At 42.3% G+C, this 19,113-nt stretch overlaps 1 protein-coding gene across 1 annotated transcript in view; it reads left to right on the plus strand.

The window, feature by feature from the left end:
- The first annotated feature begins 906 nt into the window (after window positions 1-906).
- Window positions 907-19,113, plus strand: part of LOC126297421 (pancreatic triacylglycerol lipase-like) — a 47,174-nt gene continuing 28,967 nt past the window's right edge. Inside the window, exon 1 of the mRNA XM_049988221.1 lies at window positions 907-1,335. Within this exon, the coding sequence (XP_049844178.1) occupies window positions 1,188-1,335 (148 nt within the window). The 5' untranslated portion in view covers window positions 907-1,187. The remainder of the gene's footprint in view (window positions 1,336-19,113) is intronic.

Genomic DNA, 19,113 nt, shown 5'->3' on the forward strand with positions numbered 1-19,113 from the left:
GAGGTTCGAGTCCTCCCTCGGGCATGGATGTGTGTTTTTGTCCTTAGGATCATTTAGGTGAAGTAGTGTGTAAGCTTAGGGACTGATGGCCTTAGTAGTTAAGTCTCATAAGATTTCCCACACATTTGAACTTTTTTATTAATAGAAAAACATCGCAATTACTATCCTGTTAACTAGTAGTATGTCTACCTTCTCTTCAGTGGTGTACATAGCACTCGCACCAACCTTTAACTGGAGTCAGTTTACAATGACTGGTGTGTATTTTCATTGTGTTTTCATTTGTTTACTGCAACCCCAGCAGGGAGACGCGTTACGTTATCCCGAGTACTTGCACAAAGAGCTGGTGCAAGGGAGTCAAAGTCAGTTTCGTGTTATGCTTTTAATAATTTCATGTTTACAAGAATAATACTCTGTGATAAGTTTTTGAACATGTGTTGAAGAAAGAAAGTGGATTACCGAATAAAAAATGTAAAATGTTGGTTTAAAAGGCGTACTGCTGATCATCTCTCCGTAACGAAAGAAATTACAAGTAACGCAGCCATGCTGGTCAATGCCCCAACGGTAACTTAGCAACATTTGTTTGATACATTTTTAAAATTTTGCTTCTGGACGAAAAAGTTATTTGGGGTACTGAAGATAAGTCGGACACCCTGTACATAACGTGTTCTAAGAACTGACAGCAAAAATGTATGTTCTTTTGTACAACTTGTTTCAAAGTGAACTGTATATTAAAAAAAACGGCCAGTTTAGTTAGCTAGGTTCAAGACAAATAAATATGCTAAATTACTAAATGCTCTTCAGCGTAGATTTACTAGAACACAAATAAATTGTCTTGCTGATTGGTTACTGCTAAGAGGTCATAGAACTGGTAATACAAATGCGTAACATGTTACGGGGTTTATAGGCGCCCATCCCGAGGGATTTTGCAGCAGCATCCAGCCCTTGGCCAACGCTGCAGCGGCCTTGCAATTGTAGTTGGCCTGGCAGTCGCTAGGGGCGCGGGGCGCGAGGATAGGCAGTTAGGCACCTGTGTACTTCACCTCAGTCTGTCGCCACGCGGGCCGCGGTCGTGTGCGTCTGCGCCTGCTCTCTCTGATACCACGCCTAACTTTTTTTTTTCGCGCTGTTTTTGCCGGAGCGCCTGGAAGTTAGGTGTTTTGTTTTTGAGTACCGCAACTGAAGTCTTCATGATGTCGTTGTTCCCGATTGTATTATCGTCACGGGTAGTTCTGCAGACTGCTATGCTAGTAATGATGAATACTAGATACCTCGAGCCTGAACCGACTGCATTCACCCCCGCTCCTCCACTGTCAAGCACGGAGACCATCCAGGGAGGTAAGAAACTGCTTTTAACCAATATGTTCAGGGGGAAAAAATATTGTGTAGTAGTACAGAAAGGCTTCTGAGTGTGCGTAATCTTTCGTAATCCATATTATCTATCGTAAAACTGTTGAACAATATTCAATGATTAGTGAGAAAAGAGTTTCCGTACTTTGTGATGCATGTAACGCTTGTTTTGAAAGTAGCGCGTCAATGTTGTAGGTGGCGTGAAGGCAGCTCTAAACAAAACAGTACGCAAATTCAAAAACGAATCAAAAACAGTAAGCGTTGTGCTTGCCTGTAAAAATCGGTATCCTCAGAGAAGACAAAACTGCAGTCAACAACATAGACAAATGTCTCGCATGTCGCGTAATTTCATTTCAGTAACATGTAAAAAAAAGTTTACCTTTATTTATAGAGACCGTGGAGGTTTAGAGCCATGTACATGTAATTAATCTCCCGAACGTAGTTTATCCACGTACTTGAGACAGGTACTTACTTCCTGTGCGATATATACCACAATTTAACAAGAATGGAAAAGTAAGACTATTAGGGGAATTTAGTTGTTGCACATTGTGCACGTAAGTTTTACGCTTGTGAACTTGGGGATATAGTAAGGTAGAGCGTGTAACTGGATGTCGACATTAGCCGTGATTAAACCTCGATGAGCTTATTGCTGCTTCGATACTTAACACGTGAAAACGAGCTAAGCGCCGGTAGCTTTTTCGGACGCCGGGCCGCGCTCGCGGCAGCTCGGGCGACGGCAGGTTTCTCGTGACGTCACATCGGACCACGCGGACGTAAGCCAATAGGAAGTGCGGCAGGTTGCGTGGTGTAGCGGTAGCGAGTGGCCTGACCGCGGCTCGTGACGTAGCCGGCGTCGGCGTGGTGTTACACCTCGGGATAAAAGCGGCGCGTCACGCCACCTTACCACTACCGCCAAGTCCTGGCCCTGAATTTTGGCCTCTGCCCTATATATTAAACGGTTACATCACACGGTTGTGTATTGTTGGCTATTTGCGAAGGTAACTGAAGCTGCGCTTTTAAACGTCACTCCGTGGGGTGACTAATTCGGCTGTCACTGTTCATGTCAGTAAAGAGTATGGAACTTACGTGCCTCCGTACTGAGGTTTGACCTGAAGCATTGTTCGTAATTAACTGCGTGACTGAGACTAAGCCTTTTGAAAGGATTTTTCCGTTATTAGTGGGGGTTAAATCTTCTGAAATAGCAATGAGGAAATTCACGAGCTTCCACTTTCACGTAGTAACAGTGGATTGTTTCCTTTAGAGTTTTAGACGGATCAAATGCATTGCCTGAATGTGTTACGTTGTTTGCCATAGCAAAGTTTGCATTAATAATACTGTAAAGTTGCAAGGAGTACGCATATTTGATTTTCCTTAGAGCTGTTGTTTACATTAAACGCAAGAAAGAATATATTTACTTTAGTAACTGTTTTTGAGAGCTAGTACAGTGTTTCTTGCTTGTACCTTCAGATGAATTTTGCATGAATAAAAGCAATGTAGGAGGGTGAATTCTGAACGATGAATTGAACTGTATTGTTGACGTCCTTCGCGTAACTGATTAGAAGGTATTAGTGACAAGACAAAATTTGTCATGCTCTTCATCAGTTGACGAATACTGTAGACAAGTGTCACTGTCAACGCTATTTCCGTAATTTGTCAGTCGTACGCCACGAAATGTATCGCATGACGCTGCGTTTCTTGCTCGGAAGCGGCTATGATAACACTAGTATTAGATAACAGTGCCCATCCTCGGTTGTGACACCCAGGGTGATTTGTTTGTTCCCGCCATCTGTCAGCTGATAGGTTGTTGCAGTTTACTCCACACAAACATGCACTAAACCCAGTTAGACTACATTCGATCGATATCTCACTACTAGGGGGAGAGATCGATAACTGTTCAATGGCATCGAGGGACGCACCTGACGTGGGTGTTAATTAACCCTAGCAATACCAACAGCGGAGAGGGCACTTCATGCCAACTATAGTAAATATCATGTTCTAATCATGTAATTTGTTTCAAAATTTTTAGGAAATATTTTCAATTAATGCCTTTACCACATTTTTAAACGTTTTGCTAATAATTCAAGGAGTAAGTAATCTAGAACATATCAGCAGTGTAGATCACTGAAGCTACTGGCAGCTGGCAGATTAATACAAATGAAATGATCAAGACAGCTAACGGCAGCATAGTATTCATTTTAAGTCATAACCACACTAAAACTGGAAATTTAAATTGGACTAGCGAGGTGTGGTGTTACGTTCATTGGTTTACGTGCTAAACTTTAGCACTCGTTGGATGCTGAATTGTTTTGAAGAACTTAAGTCTATGCTGTAGTGTTTTTGGTTAGTTGCTCAGGTAGTTACGAACACCCGAAACTGCTCAACCCACGTACACGTTTCACTCCTAGCGAGTGCTTGGTGGGGCGATGTTAGGCAATATGGGCGAGATAACGATGTTAAGGCTCAGACAAGCACGAGCTATGGGCTGTCTGTCATATTTGTGAAAACTTACTACACGGGGTAGACAGCGTAAATGTCTCTTCAGTTGACGTCAAGTGGTTACCTCTTTTTAATTACTCCTTAGTTACGAAACTTTCGCGGGAACTAGATATACCGACTGGATATTGTACGGAATTCTACACACACACACACACACACACACACACACAGGACACGGTGGTATTCTTTCCCCAATCCGAGCTTGTACTTTAATGACGTAGTCGTCGACGGGGCGTTAAACGGTAATCTTCCTTCCAGTCCATCTTACTGCCGGTACGTGTTTTAAAATAGTTTTACAACGAAGGGCCGTGGGTGGCACTCGTAAAGAGAAGCTAAGAAACCCGTGCACTACTATTGCGGCTGGCCGAATGAGAAGGCCAGTAACACTAGAATTTTAAAACGGGCGTTTTCTTCGTAAGCGTGAGGATTCGTACTTACTTGAAACTTGCAATTGGATGGCTATTTAACTGTTAGATGAACAAAAGGGGCTGTAGTTGCAGGAAACCAGCGACTGGTACAAATAAGCTCTTTCAAATGCACTGAGGTGCTAAGTTTCTAAAACAGGCAAACGATTGCCAGTTAAAGATTCACAGATTGTCTGGTTTTGTACCGTTAGTCTTTTGATGTCATTTTGCGCTTGATTGTTGGCAAATTTTACCTCCTGAAATTAGATTAACATGTCAATTCTAAGAATACCTGAGGTTTGGTTATTAAAGCAGTTAATTTGCGTTACAGATAATGTCTTCAAATATTTCATTGTGCGATATTTAAAGAGTTAAGTAATTTGGGTCGTAACTAATTGATTGGCTCCCGAAGTAGTTAAGAAATGCTTTCTAACTTGGCATGGGATTCTGATTTTTCTACAGGTGTCTTCTGCAATTCACAGTAAGTTTTTGTGTACGTCGGTGGTACGTTTTGTACCACTAACATCTCCCAGCTTCCTCTCATTTGCGAATGACGCGCAGAAAGTGTCGATAAACCTCTGTATGAGCTTCAATTTGTAATTTTCTCCTCATGGTCATTTCAGCAGATGTGGAAATAATGTTGCATGACTCTTCCTGGAACTACGATCCAATAATTTAAATAGTAAACCCGTAATATAGTTAAGATTGCTGAAATTTAAATAAAAGTAAATTATTAAAGCAGTGATGATTGCTAGGATAAAGTGGTTCCTAGAGATCTTTTCTATATTTTTACGATAGATCATAATTTCAGTGTAGTTGCTGCTCCAGTCCAAAATTTTAATGTGAACACGTGTGCATATAAACCACCTCACCAGATTATTCTTCCCCGTCTAATGTTTGAATTGGAAAAAGTCTTCAGAATTATCACATTAATGAGTGTTACCACTAAAGTAGATAATCCTTTCGGGAATAGGCCTACAGGCGTGTATGAAAGAACAGAGGAGTTGATTCAATCAAAAGAATCTTGAACTCCACCTACAGTTGCCTTTTGCTTTGACAACGCTACGGAAACCAGTTGCAGCATGTGGCTTTAGTATTAAATTCATTTTTTAATCAAGACAGCTCCTACTATTAGCTCACCTCACGGCAGCAGCGGTGTCAACTCGAATGGCTTTGATCGATACCTGTAACTTTCTCGGCACAGCCAATCTAGTCAACCATTCTTAGACGACGAAGTGTTCAGTGCATCTACATATTCGAAAGGATACGCAACACTCGGAGTTATATATCATAAATGTTATATGTAATCGCTCCAAATGCTTAAGACTTCACACGTTCAATGAAGACCATCTTTGCACAGAGTACTGGAAGTTAAGGTTGTTAGCGACTGGAAACAAACGAATATCAGAAGTCGTGCACTGTCTTGATACTTACATCGAAACAGCTACATCCGTCTTGTTAGAATGAACTAGTAAAAATAGATTACGTTGGACTACGCAAACTAAAACAAAACAATTGATTGATAGTTAGCTTTTCTGTTAGTCAATAAAGCTACCTTAGTGCCGGTCGTAACGAGAAGTCGGTCACGTGCCTACTTTCTAGTTCAAAGTAGCGCGCTGTTACCTCGCACTGCAAGCGCGGAAGGTGGTCGCGGAAAGTGACTTGGCGGACATCCGCACCGGCTTTCCGTTAACGTCATTAAATTTGCTAACAGAAAGATAATACTGATGAGACGGGTAATGGAACATGCGCGCAAAAAGTGAACGTGGAGTACATAAATGGTGTACTATTTGCAGCACGGAGGGAGGACACTTTGCTGATTGGAGTAAGATTCATGTGTCTGCCCCAGTGAAGAAAATGCACATCCTAAATATCACATTGATGATATGAATAAATATGCTGAAATTTTTGTCATACGAATAATACAAGAAAATCTTAGAGCTCGAAAATTATTGTAGCACAGAAGTGGACTTCATCGGTAGCTAGCAGAGAAACTGAGATAAATTGGACTGTTCATGTGGACTGCTTTTGAAAGGTGCCGGAATAAGTCATCGTGTGCGAACGGGGCAGCGGTTAAAATAAAAGCATATCTCATAAGGTTACCCTCCATTCAGAGTCTGTTGCACGCAGCGACTGTTACATTGACTTCTAAATAGTTCAGCTGTCAGTCCTCCTTTCGAAATTGTATTGACAGATCTATAATTCAGCTAGAAACTATCCATTCCCAATGCACTATCATTTTTTGATCCATGCATGTTGGTCGGGCTTCATCCACAGTTCATTGAATACTCAGTTGAAATCTATTATTTACAAGGCATATCCCATAGATTTTTGCTATGGCGTGAAGTATCAGAATTAGTGGATAGTGGTTTATTCAGATGAAACATAGATTAATACACAGCACAGTGTGAATATCTTCAGACGCAGTGTGCATGGAGTACTGTAGGATCAGTGCTGGTCATCGTTTATTGTGCTAAGCATGCCATAGTGCACAGAGGTATGGGTGATTGGCCGTGCTCCACTTGCAAGAGTAGGGAGTGTACTCCGTAGCTACCTCCCTTCCGCGTTTCTCGGGCGTAAACAAGCCCGTGCTGCCGGGCTGACCAAGTAAATGGTTTGCTTCTCCTGTTAGCTTACGCCAGACAAAACGACCAGGCAATGGGCATTCTTCAGCGATTTGTCGCACGTGACCAGTTGTTACACAGGGGGACGAGAGCTGAACGCTCAAATATCTGGCGCAATGTAACTGAATAATCAGTGTGCACGAATAAGACTGCGAGGATGCGTGGTGGTTTCACTTTCGCAATCAGTGAACTCCTGACAAGAATAAGCTACAACAAGTATACCAATACCAGACGCAGAATGTTTTGGGCATATTTCGTGGTTATATGGTAGCTTAAATTTGGTCTTGTAGCAATTCTGTTTACGAAATAGACAATAAATACACAAGAGTTAGACAAAAATATGGAAAAACGATAAATGCAGATGGAAGCCAAACCTGCAGGTTGCATTGTTAGACCACGAACGGCACATATGGAATGCCCTCAACAAATTGCAGGAGTCATTCGTGGTCACAACAGTGGTCTGTGTAATTAAGTGCATTCTGTCGCAGCTGTGGGTGCTTCCGTAACAAAGAGCCGAAATGTTTGTGGTTTCAAGAGGCACTGTATAGATTTCTACCACAACCACGGAAAGCAAAAAACCTTATCCACCAAGCTGGAAATTCAATCCGAAAATAAAGGAAGTAGGTTACAGTACGCTTGTTCGCCCACTGCTTGAGTACTGCTCAGCAGTGTGGGGTCCGTACCAGATACGGTTGATAGAAGAGATAGAAGAGATCCAAGGGAGAGCAGCGCGCTTCGTTACAGGATCATTTTGTAATCGCGAAAGCGTTACGAAGATTATAAACTCCAGTAGAAGACTCTGCAGGAGACGCTCAGTAGCTCGGTACGGGCTTTTGTTAAAGTTTCGAGAACATACCTTCACCGAAGAGTCAAGCAATATATTGCTTCCTCCTACGTATATCTCGCGAAGAGACCATGAGGATAAAATCAGAGATTAGAGCCCACACAGAAGCATACCGACAATCCTTCTTTCCACGAACAATACGAGACTGGAATAGAAGGGAGAACCGATAGATACTCAAGGTATGCTCCGCCACACGCCGTCAGGCGGTTTGCGGAGTATGGATGTAAATGTAAATGTAGATGCCGATGCCACCGTGAGGACGAAAGGGTGTAGAGTGATCGTGGCAGGTGGTCACTGAAGAGGATTGACGAAAAATGAGAAGACGACAGCTGCAAAAGTTAACAGCAGAAGTCACAGCAGAACTGAAAGCGCACTCGTGAGCCCTGTCTGCACAAAAACGAGAAGGGAGCTCCATTACCTGGTAATTGCAGGGCGAGATGGAATTCCAAAACCTCATCAGCGATGCAAATACCAGTAATATGAAAAGGTGCCGTCGAAGCTATAAAACCTGGACTGTGAACCAATAGAAAAGTCATTTGGTCATGATCTTGTTTCACACGGTTTCCAACTTGTAGAGTTTGTGCCAATAGTGGAAACATTGCGAGGTTTCTGTGATAATTTGCGCACCCATATCATGGTGTTCCGTGGGTCCCATCGCTGCTCGGCAAAGTCGCATTACAGCCAAGCGTTATGTGGCAATTTTGGTTATGTAGGTGCATCCTATGATACAGTGGTGTTGCTGTGTTCAGACAAGGCCCCTTTTAACAGAGCTCGACTCATAGAAGTCTGGTTTTGTGAAATCGGGCTGTTGTCGCATCTCCCTTGGCAGGTCTCAGTAGTACTTTCTTCATAGTGTACTTCGGAAGGAGGCGTGCATGGTTGCTGTAAATCTCCATAACTGTTACCTGAACTTGTCACTGTTTTGCAGTCGGAATGGTAAGATTCCCTTGAAGATCACACAGGGTCTGTATTTACTCTTTCCAACACGACTGAAGCTGTATGGAATGACAGTCATGGTATTGTTTTTTGGTATTTCCATGTGTCGAACCCCTGTATGTACACTTGGTGTAGAATTCTATTCACGCAGCCAACAATTCAAAACACGCCTGAATGCTCACTTCGACTACAACGAATCTGGGATCGGACGGTTGATAGTAACGCCTCCCGCCGCATATTGTGCCCAGGGGGCGTTGGACTGCACCATCTAGACCTAACTGTAGGCTGGAAATAGGAAACGCTGAAGGTGCGAAATTCCCGATTTTAAGAAAGTGGGAAAAACACTGACAGATTCACATTACAAAATTCATCCGAAGGAATGCAAGTTATTTCAACTCATTTGTAACCTTAGACACAGTTGCAAAATTGTTATAATTTTATAATTAAAAAGTAGGTAAATGAGTTGGTTGGTAAGGTGACATCTTCTTTTCCAAGGAATTATTGAATGTACACAGATCACTTTTTTTCTACAGAGTCAAGAAAGCAATCGTACTGACAACACAGACACAAAGAAATAATTTCCTGTATTTCACTTCAAGAAAATTAACCATGGCTAATAGGTGCTTCTTTTGACATTAAATTTCTCGATCAATGGAAAGGGAAGAATATTTCTTATAATGGGAAGAAAATGCAGTTTTAACCCCCAATATTACGAATTTTGTTGTATTTTATTATGCCGCACAATAGTTAAATTCTAATGATTTCAACTTACATCGTTTTGTGGTTATTTCTCTTTGTTAAACACGGATTTCCTAGAATTCTTAATTCAGTATTCTTCTATAAGTTTGTAATCTTGCGTTTCATTTCCATCATGGAGGAGATTGCTTAACGCCCCTTCGACAACGAGGGCTTTGGAGACGGAGCGCAATCTTGTATTAGGGAAGGACGGGAAAGGAAGTCTGCCGTGCCCTTCGAAGGAAACATCACGGCATTTGCCTGAAGGTATTCAGAGAAATCACGTAAAACCTAAATCAAGAACGGCCGGACGCGGGTTTGAACCGTCGTCCTCCCGAATGCGAGTCCAGTGTGCAAACCACTGCGCCAGCTCTGTTTTCCATTATGCAGCACTGGACATAACTTATTCATGTTGAAAATAACGGAAATTAAGTAAAACTTACTATTGCTTGTTTGTCGTAGGAAAGCGAGTGAGAAGCAGATTATAATATGTTTACCACAGCGACCTACCACACTCGGCACATCCAGCGTTCCTCATGTCGCGAACCAAGTCATTTACACACTGCTATATGTAGTAGAGATATTTTGTACAAGGAGCTTCTTTGGTTCTTCCAATCCATATCAAGGTATTAGCCATCGCACATAAGCGGTTTACAGGGAAGTCCAGTTTTTGCACGTTTGTTTCCCATTTCCAGTCTTATTTTTCCTTGCTAGCCCTAGTGGTGGTCACTGCGTTTTTAGCCATCTCACTTTTACGGATCTCCTCTTCACCCGTCTAAAATGAGTCATGAGCTGTGTTGAAAATGGCACACAACTGCGTAGAATTGACGTCTGCATTCATAGTAATTGCCACAGGGCTGAGCACAAACTCACTGTTTCACGAGCTGAGATTCCCTGTTTCCAGAAGCGCTATGGCTGTGACAGGAGCCAGTCCTCCGCTGTGTCCTTCAGTTTTTGGTTGGAGTTGAAGCGTTCCCTTTGATATGCTTTTTTAGAAAACACAGAAGTGTAAGGGCGATGTGTCTCGACTACAGTGCGGATGCTGAAGCTGCTCCCACTTTAACTTTGGCCCTTACACCTTGTGTGGTCAATGTGACGTGTTAGTGTTACCGTGGAGCATCCTCACTCCCTCTGTGAACAGCCAAGGCCGTGTGCTCTTGCTGGACTTGCACAGGTTACAGTGTCTAACAGTAAATGTAACGTTTTTTTTTCTTTTTCGTCTTTGAGGGGCATCGGCTCTTGGACGTCACCTTGCCTGGTGAGGGCACAAATTCAGATCCTCTAGAGGGAGGTAATGACGCATGTTTCCGCTGCCTAGATGCCTCACCACGTTATCCCAAAGCGGCATATGCAACGTTCAACCGGTATTGTTAAATTCGTACGTTTTCATTGGACCATTCCGTATATTTATTCCGTTGCTGGCTGACCGCTGTATCAGGGTCAGACATGGGGAGTGGTATGTCGCCGCAGATGAGCTCTGCTGGACCTTCGTCTGCTCTGACGCATACACTTCACTGTCACGCAATTATTTCTCCTCTGCAGCACCAATATTAGTTTCAGTGCCCCCGTTTTACCACTCCATACTGTCACCATTAAATTTCCTGGCTGTCATTATCTCCATATAGACCAGCCTGTGAGCTAGGGACTGATGACGTTGTTTGGTCCCTTAACTCACCCAACGTGTGACTTATAGAAAACGTGAAAAATATACCAAGACGACGTGTCAGCATGTTTCGCAGGACTTTAATGTATGCTGAAACTGGCAATTCGAGAATATTACAAAGTAAATTAAATTACGACCTGCATATTTCCGAGATGAATTCGGAGAAGCACCAGCAAGTTGGATGACAAATTCTTTATTGTAATTCAGTCACAGTTGAGCTTTATGAAGCTGGGGACTAGTTTAAAACTACAAATATTTTCAAGCCAGGCCTATTAACGCTGAAAGAACAACGCTTGGTTAGGCGACAATAAACTTTAACATAGTTAAAACATATCGTGTCTTACCTATGTGTGAATTATCGCCTTTTCAAGCAGTATTAGTGCAGTTCGGGTAGGCTTGGCACGAAAATTAACTTGGTAGTTCTAAAATAGTCGCCAGCTTAATAAAATGAAAGTGTGACGGAATTACAATGAAGAATAAATTGACCTTTGAAATAAAAATTGCTTTGAGATTGCTTAATGCTTGGCCTGTGCTGCACATTCCCCTACTACTACTACTACTACTACGGGAGTCGGTAGTACACATACGTGTGTACGCAGTCGACTCCGTGTAGCCGCGAAATGTGCTGGCTCATTCAAAGAGCGCTGCCAAGTCACCAACACAGCTTTCTTTTACTGGCGGACTCCCACGGAATGTGATAAAGCGTAGCCTTCAGCGCTGTGAACAATACGCCGTCCAGAAATAGGTAACATCTACAGCACGAAATCTGAGCTAGTACCATTCTTACCTCTCTCGCACTGTTCGCAATAAGTGAATCACATTGGTCGCTAACCTGGTTAAGAGGGAGAGTTGTGGAGCCCTGGTATCGTCACACATAATTTGAAATTCTAGTTGTAAGGCTAATGAAAAGTTAAATACGGCAAGCTCCGAATTATCGGGGTTAATGCGGATCAGAGACTGCACGGATTCCAGAGAAAACAAAGTTTTTACTTCTCTTCTCACTGAACTTTCCCATTCCAAATTCCTCCTTGGCTTCCTCCATGTCTTGCTCGATGCACAGACTTAACGATATCGGAGATAAGCTACAACTCACCCCCTTGTCAACTACTGGTGCCCTTTCATGGTGCCGTCTGGCTACTGTAAAAGTAGTAACCTTTCACTTCCTGTTTTTTACCCCTGCTATTTTCATGAGAGCAAAAAGTGTGTTCCAGTCAATATTTCAAAAAGATCCTTTAAATCTACAAATGCCGTGAACGTAGTTTGCCTCTTGTCTTCTGAGATAGGGTCAGTATTTTCTCACGTTTTCCTTACACTTATCCGGGACCCAAACTGAGCTTCCCGAGGTAGTGCCTACGAAAGCTTCACGGAGATGCCCAGCCAACTCGGGTGACACTCGCTGCAAGGGATGAGTTCTGCGCCGCGGTATGGTTTACTGTTAATTTCTTGACTGTACGGTCTAAGAGTCCACCAATATATTGCCGCCTCTCTCTCTCTCTCTCTCTCTCTCTCTCTCTCTCTCTCTCTCTCTCTCTCTCTCTCTCTCTCCTGTGTACCTCGTGAAAAGATCATGGACGTGAAACTGCCGGTATTAGAGCTCACACGGAGGGTACTAACAATCTTACTTCACTTCGAACCACTCGCGGAACAGGAAAAGGGATGTGACAAGGGTATCAAGTACCCTCCGCCATATTGTGAGGTGGTTTGCAGAGTATTGATTTAAATGCAGAAACATGGATACTGCAAAAACACACACTGCATTTACCGAACGTGCCACATGTTACATTTGAAAGCCCACTCACTGCGTACAGTTCAGTTGGGTACGTCGAATAAGGGATGATAAAAGGATTCAAACTGGGGTAAAGTAAAATTGTGCCACAACTTGGCTAAAGGACATTATAGTTACTCACCAGAATTCGGCAACATTTTTACAAAATTGCAGATAACACGTTTATTTTGCCCAACTCGCTGTGCATTCACTATAGACAAATCGAACAGTTTTTGTGTTTCGATCACTTTTCTCTTGACTGGTTCTCATTTTCCGGGGAATCAGTACATCGGTGTAATCAAACAAATTGTTCTGCGTATTCCAATAATGAAGGCATTTTAGCGCCTGTTTGCGCCTGATAACGGGGTTCCTCGGTGGAGGATACACTGGACACACTTGGTTCCCTACATGCGCGTCATTTAGCTGCTCATATCCGGTTTCATAGGCATCACTATTTAACCGCTCGCGGATCCGTTAAGTCTCCATCAGAAATTTAAGTAAGAGCTCTTTCTGTGGAGGATGTTCTACTTTTCTTCCACGAGCGTGCTAACCTTATGTTCACACGTTAAGAGTCCATGTATTTACCTGAAAATGAAGTGGGGAATAACGGAAAACACACGGATGCGTCGAAACATTGAACAGTGTTCACCGCGAAACGGAATGCGGTTTGACGACCTTGAGGGCACGTGACGCTATAAGAAACATATGTCGCTGGAGTCTTCAGTCCAAAGAGTGGTCTGACGCAGCTCTCCACGCTAGACTATCCTCTGCAAGCTTCACCTCCAAATAACTACTGCAACCTACATCCATTTGAACCTGCTTAACATATTCACGACGGTCGCAGGTTCGAATCCTGCCTCGGGCATTGATGTGTGTGATGTCCTTAGGTTAGTTAGGTTTAAGTAGTTCTACGTGACTGATGACTTCAGATGTTCAGTCCCATAGTGCTCAGAGCCATTTGAACCATTTACCATATACATCTCTTGGTCACCCTCTACAATATTTACCTCCGACTCTTCCTTCCAGTATCAAACTGATGCCATCTGTATGCTTCAGGATGCCTTTTTGGTCAAGTTGTGGCATAAATTTTCCTAGTTGCATTCCTAACTACGTCCTTCAATCGATGTATCCATCTCATCAGCATGCTTCCGTAGCACCACATATCAAAAGCTTCTATTCCGTCGTTCGAACTGCATGTCATCCACACCTGTACGCACATCACCTTCAGAAACTTTCAAACACTTAAATTTGTATTTCATGCTAACGAGTTCATCTTTCTGAAAATGCTATTCTTGCTATGGCCAGTCTCCATTTTGTATCCTCTGTACTTCGGCCATCATTACTTTGCTGCCCAAATAGACTCATTGTTCGGTAAAATGAAATGACACAATTTCAGAAACTGTACTGGTCTCATGAATATAACTTCAAGTACATAGACTGAAACGGCGAGGGCAAAATTTGTACTGAAGCCCGGAATCTAACCTGGGTCTCCTGCTTAGCAGGCAAGTGCGTTAGCCACTAACCCACCTTGGCACAGCAGTTCACACAACTGCACCGATTACTCTGGCACGCCTCTCTCCTCGATCCAAATCCTCGCCGCCGCCCCAGTCTCCTTTAAATTCCCCCTTACAGGAACAGAATAGCTGACCTTGATCACTTTCCATTCGCCGCTTCAATCTACATCCATAAAATCACTATTTAGTGTCTGACTTCCTGATAAAATTGCCTGATATAACTAGTCTTCATTATATTTTTTGTTTGTGGACATCTTATTTGTAAGAATCTGTTCATTTAAAATTCTCTTCGAAGTCCTTTGCTGAGTGACTTAATTCAGTCGTCTGCAAATGTTACTATTTCGTCTCCTGAACTTTAATTCCTTTCCCAAATTTCTCTTAAGTTTTTTTTTGTACCCTTAGTCCCAACAATAATGAAAAAAATGTAACTTTAAATTTTCTTCGGAAAAGTAACCTTCATTATCGTAGTAAGCAAAGAATAGTAAAAGACTCTGGTATAAAGTCAGTTGATTTAAGCAGTTTCATTTTGGAACCATTAGGATGGTTTTGTCACCAATCATATCATACGATATGTCTGAGAGCAAATTTTCCTAGATACATTCCCACATCTGGAAATTTCCATGAACTCTTCATGCCTTTAAAAAATTAGTGCTGAATAATAAGCAAAAGGGCTTAAAATTCAATAAACTCATATCAAAAGAACATAATGCTTCATTTCGAAATTGCTTATAACAGCAGGGATGTAACTCAATTTTACGTTGCTGTAATTTTATATCTACTTACTTTGACTGTCAGTGATACCCTGAAACTGATCCCTACAATAAAAAAAAAACCCACAGGTCACAATCAAGTAGAACTATCTTCGACGACTGTTGCATTGAACGCTGTGCGTGACTGCTAAAACGCACTACTTTCGTAGAAGTACCTCACTGTACGATTAGGCGTCTCTTCAAACTCAAACGGCATTGGTGATTCCATGCTAAAGGCAACGATACTAAAGTGGTTTCGGGTGGAAACCACTGATACTTCAAAAAACTGCGGAACCCCCTCTCTTAATAGGTTTCCTGTTCATGCCCTTAGACTTGTAATTACAGTGTAGTTCTGTACAAGTTAGCACATAAAGATTCGCTCTCTGTATTTTATCGTTCCTGCGTTCTGAATTCCAGAGTATATTTCCGTCAACATTGTCAGAAGCTTTCCCTAAATCTAAACACACAACATCGTAGGTTGTCCTACGGTAAGTCGTGTTCCTACTTTTCTCTGGAACCGAAACTGCTTTTCCCTGAGGTTGACCTCTACCAGTTTTTTCCATACTTCTGTAAATAAGAATTAGTGCCAGTAGCTCGGAAGTGTGTGTGAGAATTCACACCTGACGGCACCTGTTATATTGTAATGTTTATACTGTGGATACGTTCTACATAAACACCTTCCTTTTCGGCACGAAATTCTCTTTGAGTAAATATCACTGCCTGTTCATGCTTCGCGAAATATGCAAAGCAGTGAAATGTTGGTACCCAAGGAAACAAGCGAGCTGTCAGTTCCCGCTGAGTAAAAGCTCAGAGTGGGAAAAGAGTAGTCGTTTGGGGAGACGTTTTCAGTACGTCGGATACTGTGAAGTTGTGGGCGGAACCCCGACTCGGCAAGATTTTGTGGCCGGAGCCTATCTCGGCTGATACGAGCACGCAGCTGAGAGATAACACAGCTTCCCGGAATCTCGCGGATCGCGGAAGTAACATGGCGTCTAGTCCGTACTTCCTTAATCACCCAAGGCAAATTATCCGATCTCTTCTTCATTAACGCGGTCTGTAATGAGACCGCAGCTTGTTACACGAATAGTTATTAAACATAATCTGTGGCAACGTTTGGGCCTTAGCAGAAAAATCACCAGCACGCAGCTTAACTGGCGTACCAAATGTCCTACATGTACGGGAGTTTTATACGACTTAAATTGTGTTGAACGTGTTTGGTGAACTTGTCGCGTTAATTCTGAACTTTCCGATACATAAACATCTAATTAGCTAAGGAGTAAAAACATCTAGGTAGATGTGAGTGGTATAATGCCCACTTCATATGTTTTGTTCGGACTGTTAGTAGTGCAAGTTTCATTTCTGTGCAGGACGACAATGAAGACGAATACCCTCAGAAAAGACGTTAAATTTAAATTCGTTGTTAAAGCACTTAACTTCCAGACTGAGTATTCGCTCAGCAGCGGTGTGTGCGCTGATATGAAACTTAATGGCAGATTAGAACTGTGTGTTGGACCGAGACTCTAACTCGGGACCTTTGCCTTTCGCGGGTAAGTGCTGTACCATCTGAGCTACCTAAGGAGTGCTAGTTCTGACATTTTGTCTGCTGTGAAACTTGCAAGGTAAGAGACAAGGTACTGGCGGAATTAGTTGTTAGGACTGATTGTAAGTCGGCTTGGGTGGCTAAGATTTGTAGAGCACTTACGAGCGAAAGGCAAAGGCCCCGAGTTCGAGTCTCGGTCCGGAAAAGTTTTAATCCGTCAGGGAGTTCACACTTACCTTTTCAGAACCGCTTTTGTCATTTCCAGTACGCACTTTAAATCCTCTCTACTTCGGACATCCTTGTTTAATTTGCTGTGCAAATAGAACTCAATTTGTCTCGTTTTCGTGTTCGCATTGCTCGATTTAATTAGAATGCGTTCCATAACTCTTGTTCTGTTGCTCATCTTACGTTCCTGTTATTTGAGTATCAGATAAAGTAAATTGCCCGTTGATTGGTGTGACAGTCAGGAAGCGAATTACAACTGCGAATGTAGACGCTAGACGACGGTAAACAGTGATGAAACCGGTCTATTTAAGTGCGTCCTGTGGGACTGGTGTGTATTTTAGAGCTGGACATTGAACTGCAGGAGGTTTGCAATACTTAACCGGTCTCAACAGATCGTTCTAATGGCGCCCTCACTAAATGAAACCTACGAGCTCGCGGCCAGCAATGGAAGGCGTATCATTCAGTTGTCGGCGCTACCCTACCACCTTGCTGAGCTCTTAGTCTTTCAGGCTGTTAAAATGGCTCACTCAGAAGTGCGAAGGAGCAGCAGCGAAGCGAAAGAAAATTTCTTTTGTGCACTCCCATGCTTTGTAATCGGAGCGTGTTATGGCATAGAAGCTGAAGCAGGCCCACCATTGGTTTACTCTGTATTTGTTTCGCAACTGGAATTAGTATTCGTGTCACTTCTGTGATATGAGGTATTATCAGCGTTAACAAAATTCGAATGTTTTAAAGGGAGGTAGGACGTCAAACGGGCCAGCTTGGAGCAGGAGGGGAATTCATGATTCACACTCACAGCAGTGGAAGTTCAAAAACGTAATTTTTTTTACGTAAAATTTTATTATTTTTCACTTACTATTAGCTGCATTTGTTGCTATAGGTACACTTTCTTCATAAGAAAGAGATCCTTCGATGAATTTTGCACAGCATAAAAACCATACTTAGAGGTGTATGAACTCTAAAATTTTACAAATATTAAAATCTGTGGTAAAAATTGATAATTAACTATAAAATTTGAGTTCTTTAAACGTGAAGTTTAAAATGTAACACCTCAATTATTTTTTCATAAACTCTTGAGTTTCATACACCTGTAAGTATGGTTTTTATTCTGTGCAAAATTCATCGAACAATCTCTTATGAAGAAAAGTGTACCTATAGCAACAAATGCAGCCAATATTAAGTGGAAAAAATTATGAAATTTCACACGTAAAGATTTTTGGTTTTGAACTTCTACTGCTATTCATGTGGATCCTTTATCCTTCCAGGTCATGCTGTCAGTTAACATAAATTTATTTGTAGAAGTATGGACAGTGGAAATTAAAATGTCCTGTGGTGCATCTCTTGCTCCAAGTAGGCCCGTTTGACGTCCTACCCTCCCCCTTTCCCCGCCCCTTCCCCTCCACCCCACATTCCTTAAGAGTGCGTAGATGTGCCGTTGTGGAGCTTTGTGGTTTGTTCCGGTGAACGTATTTTCATTCTTTTCGTGAGTTCGCAGTTTTTACGATGGGTGACCTGAAAGAGCGAGTCTGCATAATCCTTGAAACTAAACTTGGTAAAATAGATGCAGGAGCGTACCGAATGAAGCAAGCCTACGGAGACAGCGCTTTCATACAGACTTTACAGGCATCTGTATTTCGATAACTGGCGAATAGACGGGTGACGACGAGCGTTCCGTTCGGCTGTAAACTGGCATTAGACCATAAAAGCTCAGATAGTGATAGCAGATACTTCATAAATGGCAGATCTTAACGGGCCTTCTCAACGTCTCGAGAATAGGCCACGATATACGTGAATGTAATGCCAGAATTGAACGTCTGGAAGACTGCAGTGAAGGTTGTGCCACGACTTAAAGACGATAAGAACCGACTTTGCACGAAACTGTGCAAGGAACTTTAATAACTGATTCAAGATGATTCAAACTTTTCTCAAGTTGTCACTGCTGACGAAAGTTAATTTATGGCTATGATTCTGAAACTAAGCATTAGTCACAGTTCTACAGTCCCTCTAAGTAGAATGAAAAATGTTCAGAGCAACATTCAGTGCTTATCGATTTCTTTGAGGGATTTTTCAGAGTGTTCCACCACGGTATTCTACGATGTTTGAGAGAGGAAACGAATAAGAAAAGCTTTCAGAAGTGGCGCACGAATGATTGGATACTCAAGACAATACACGACTGCATTCACTCGAGATTAAGGCTTTCTTTAATTAAACCCGAGACGACAGTTCAAAAACCACCATAATCACAGTACTTAAGCTCGTCTTTATCAAAAT

This window comes from Schistocerca gregaria, chromosome X (genome assembly GCF_023897955.1).
Source record: "Schistocerca gregaria isolate iqSchGreg1 chromosome X, iqSchGreg1.2, whole genome shotgun sequence".
Classification (NCBI taxonomy): Eukaryota; Metazoa; Arthropoda; class Insecta; order Orthoptera; family Acrididae; genus Schistocerca; species Schistocerca gregaria.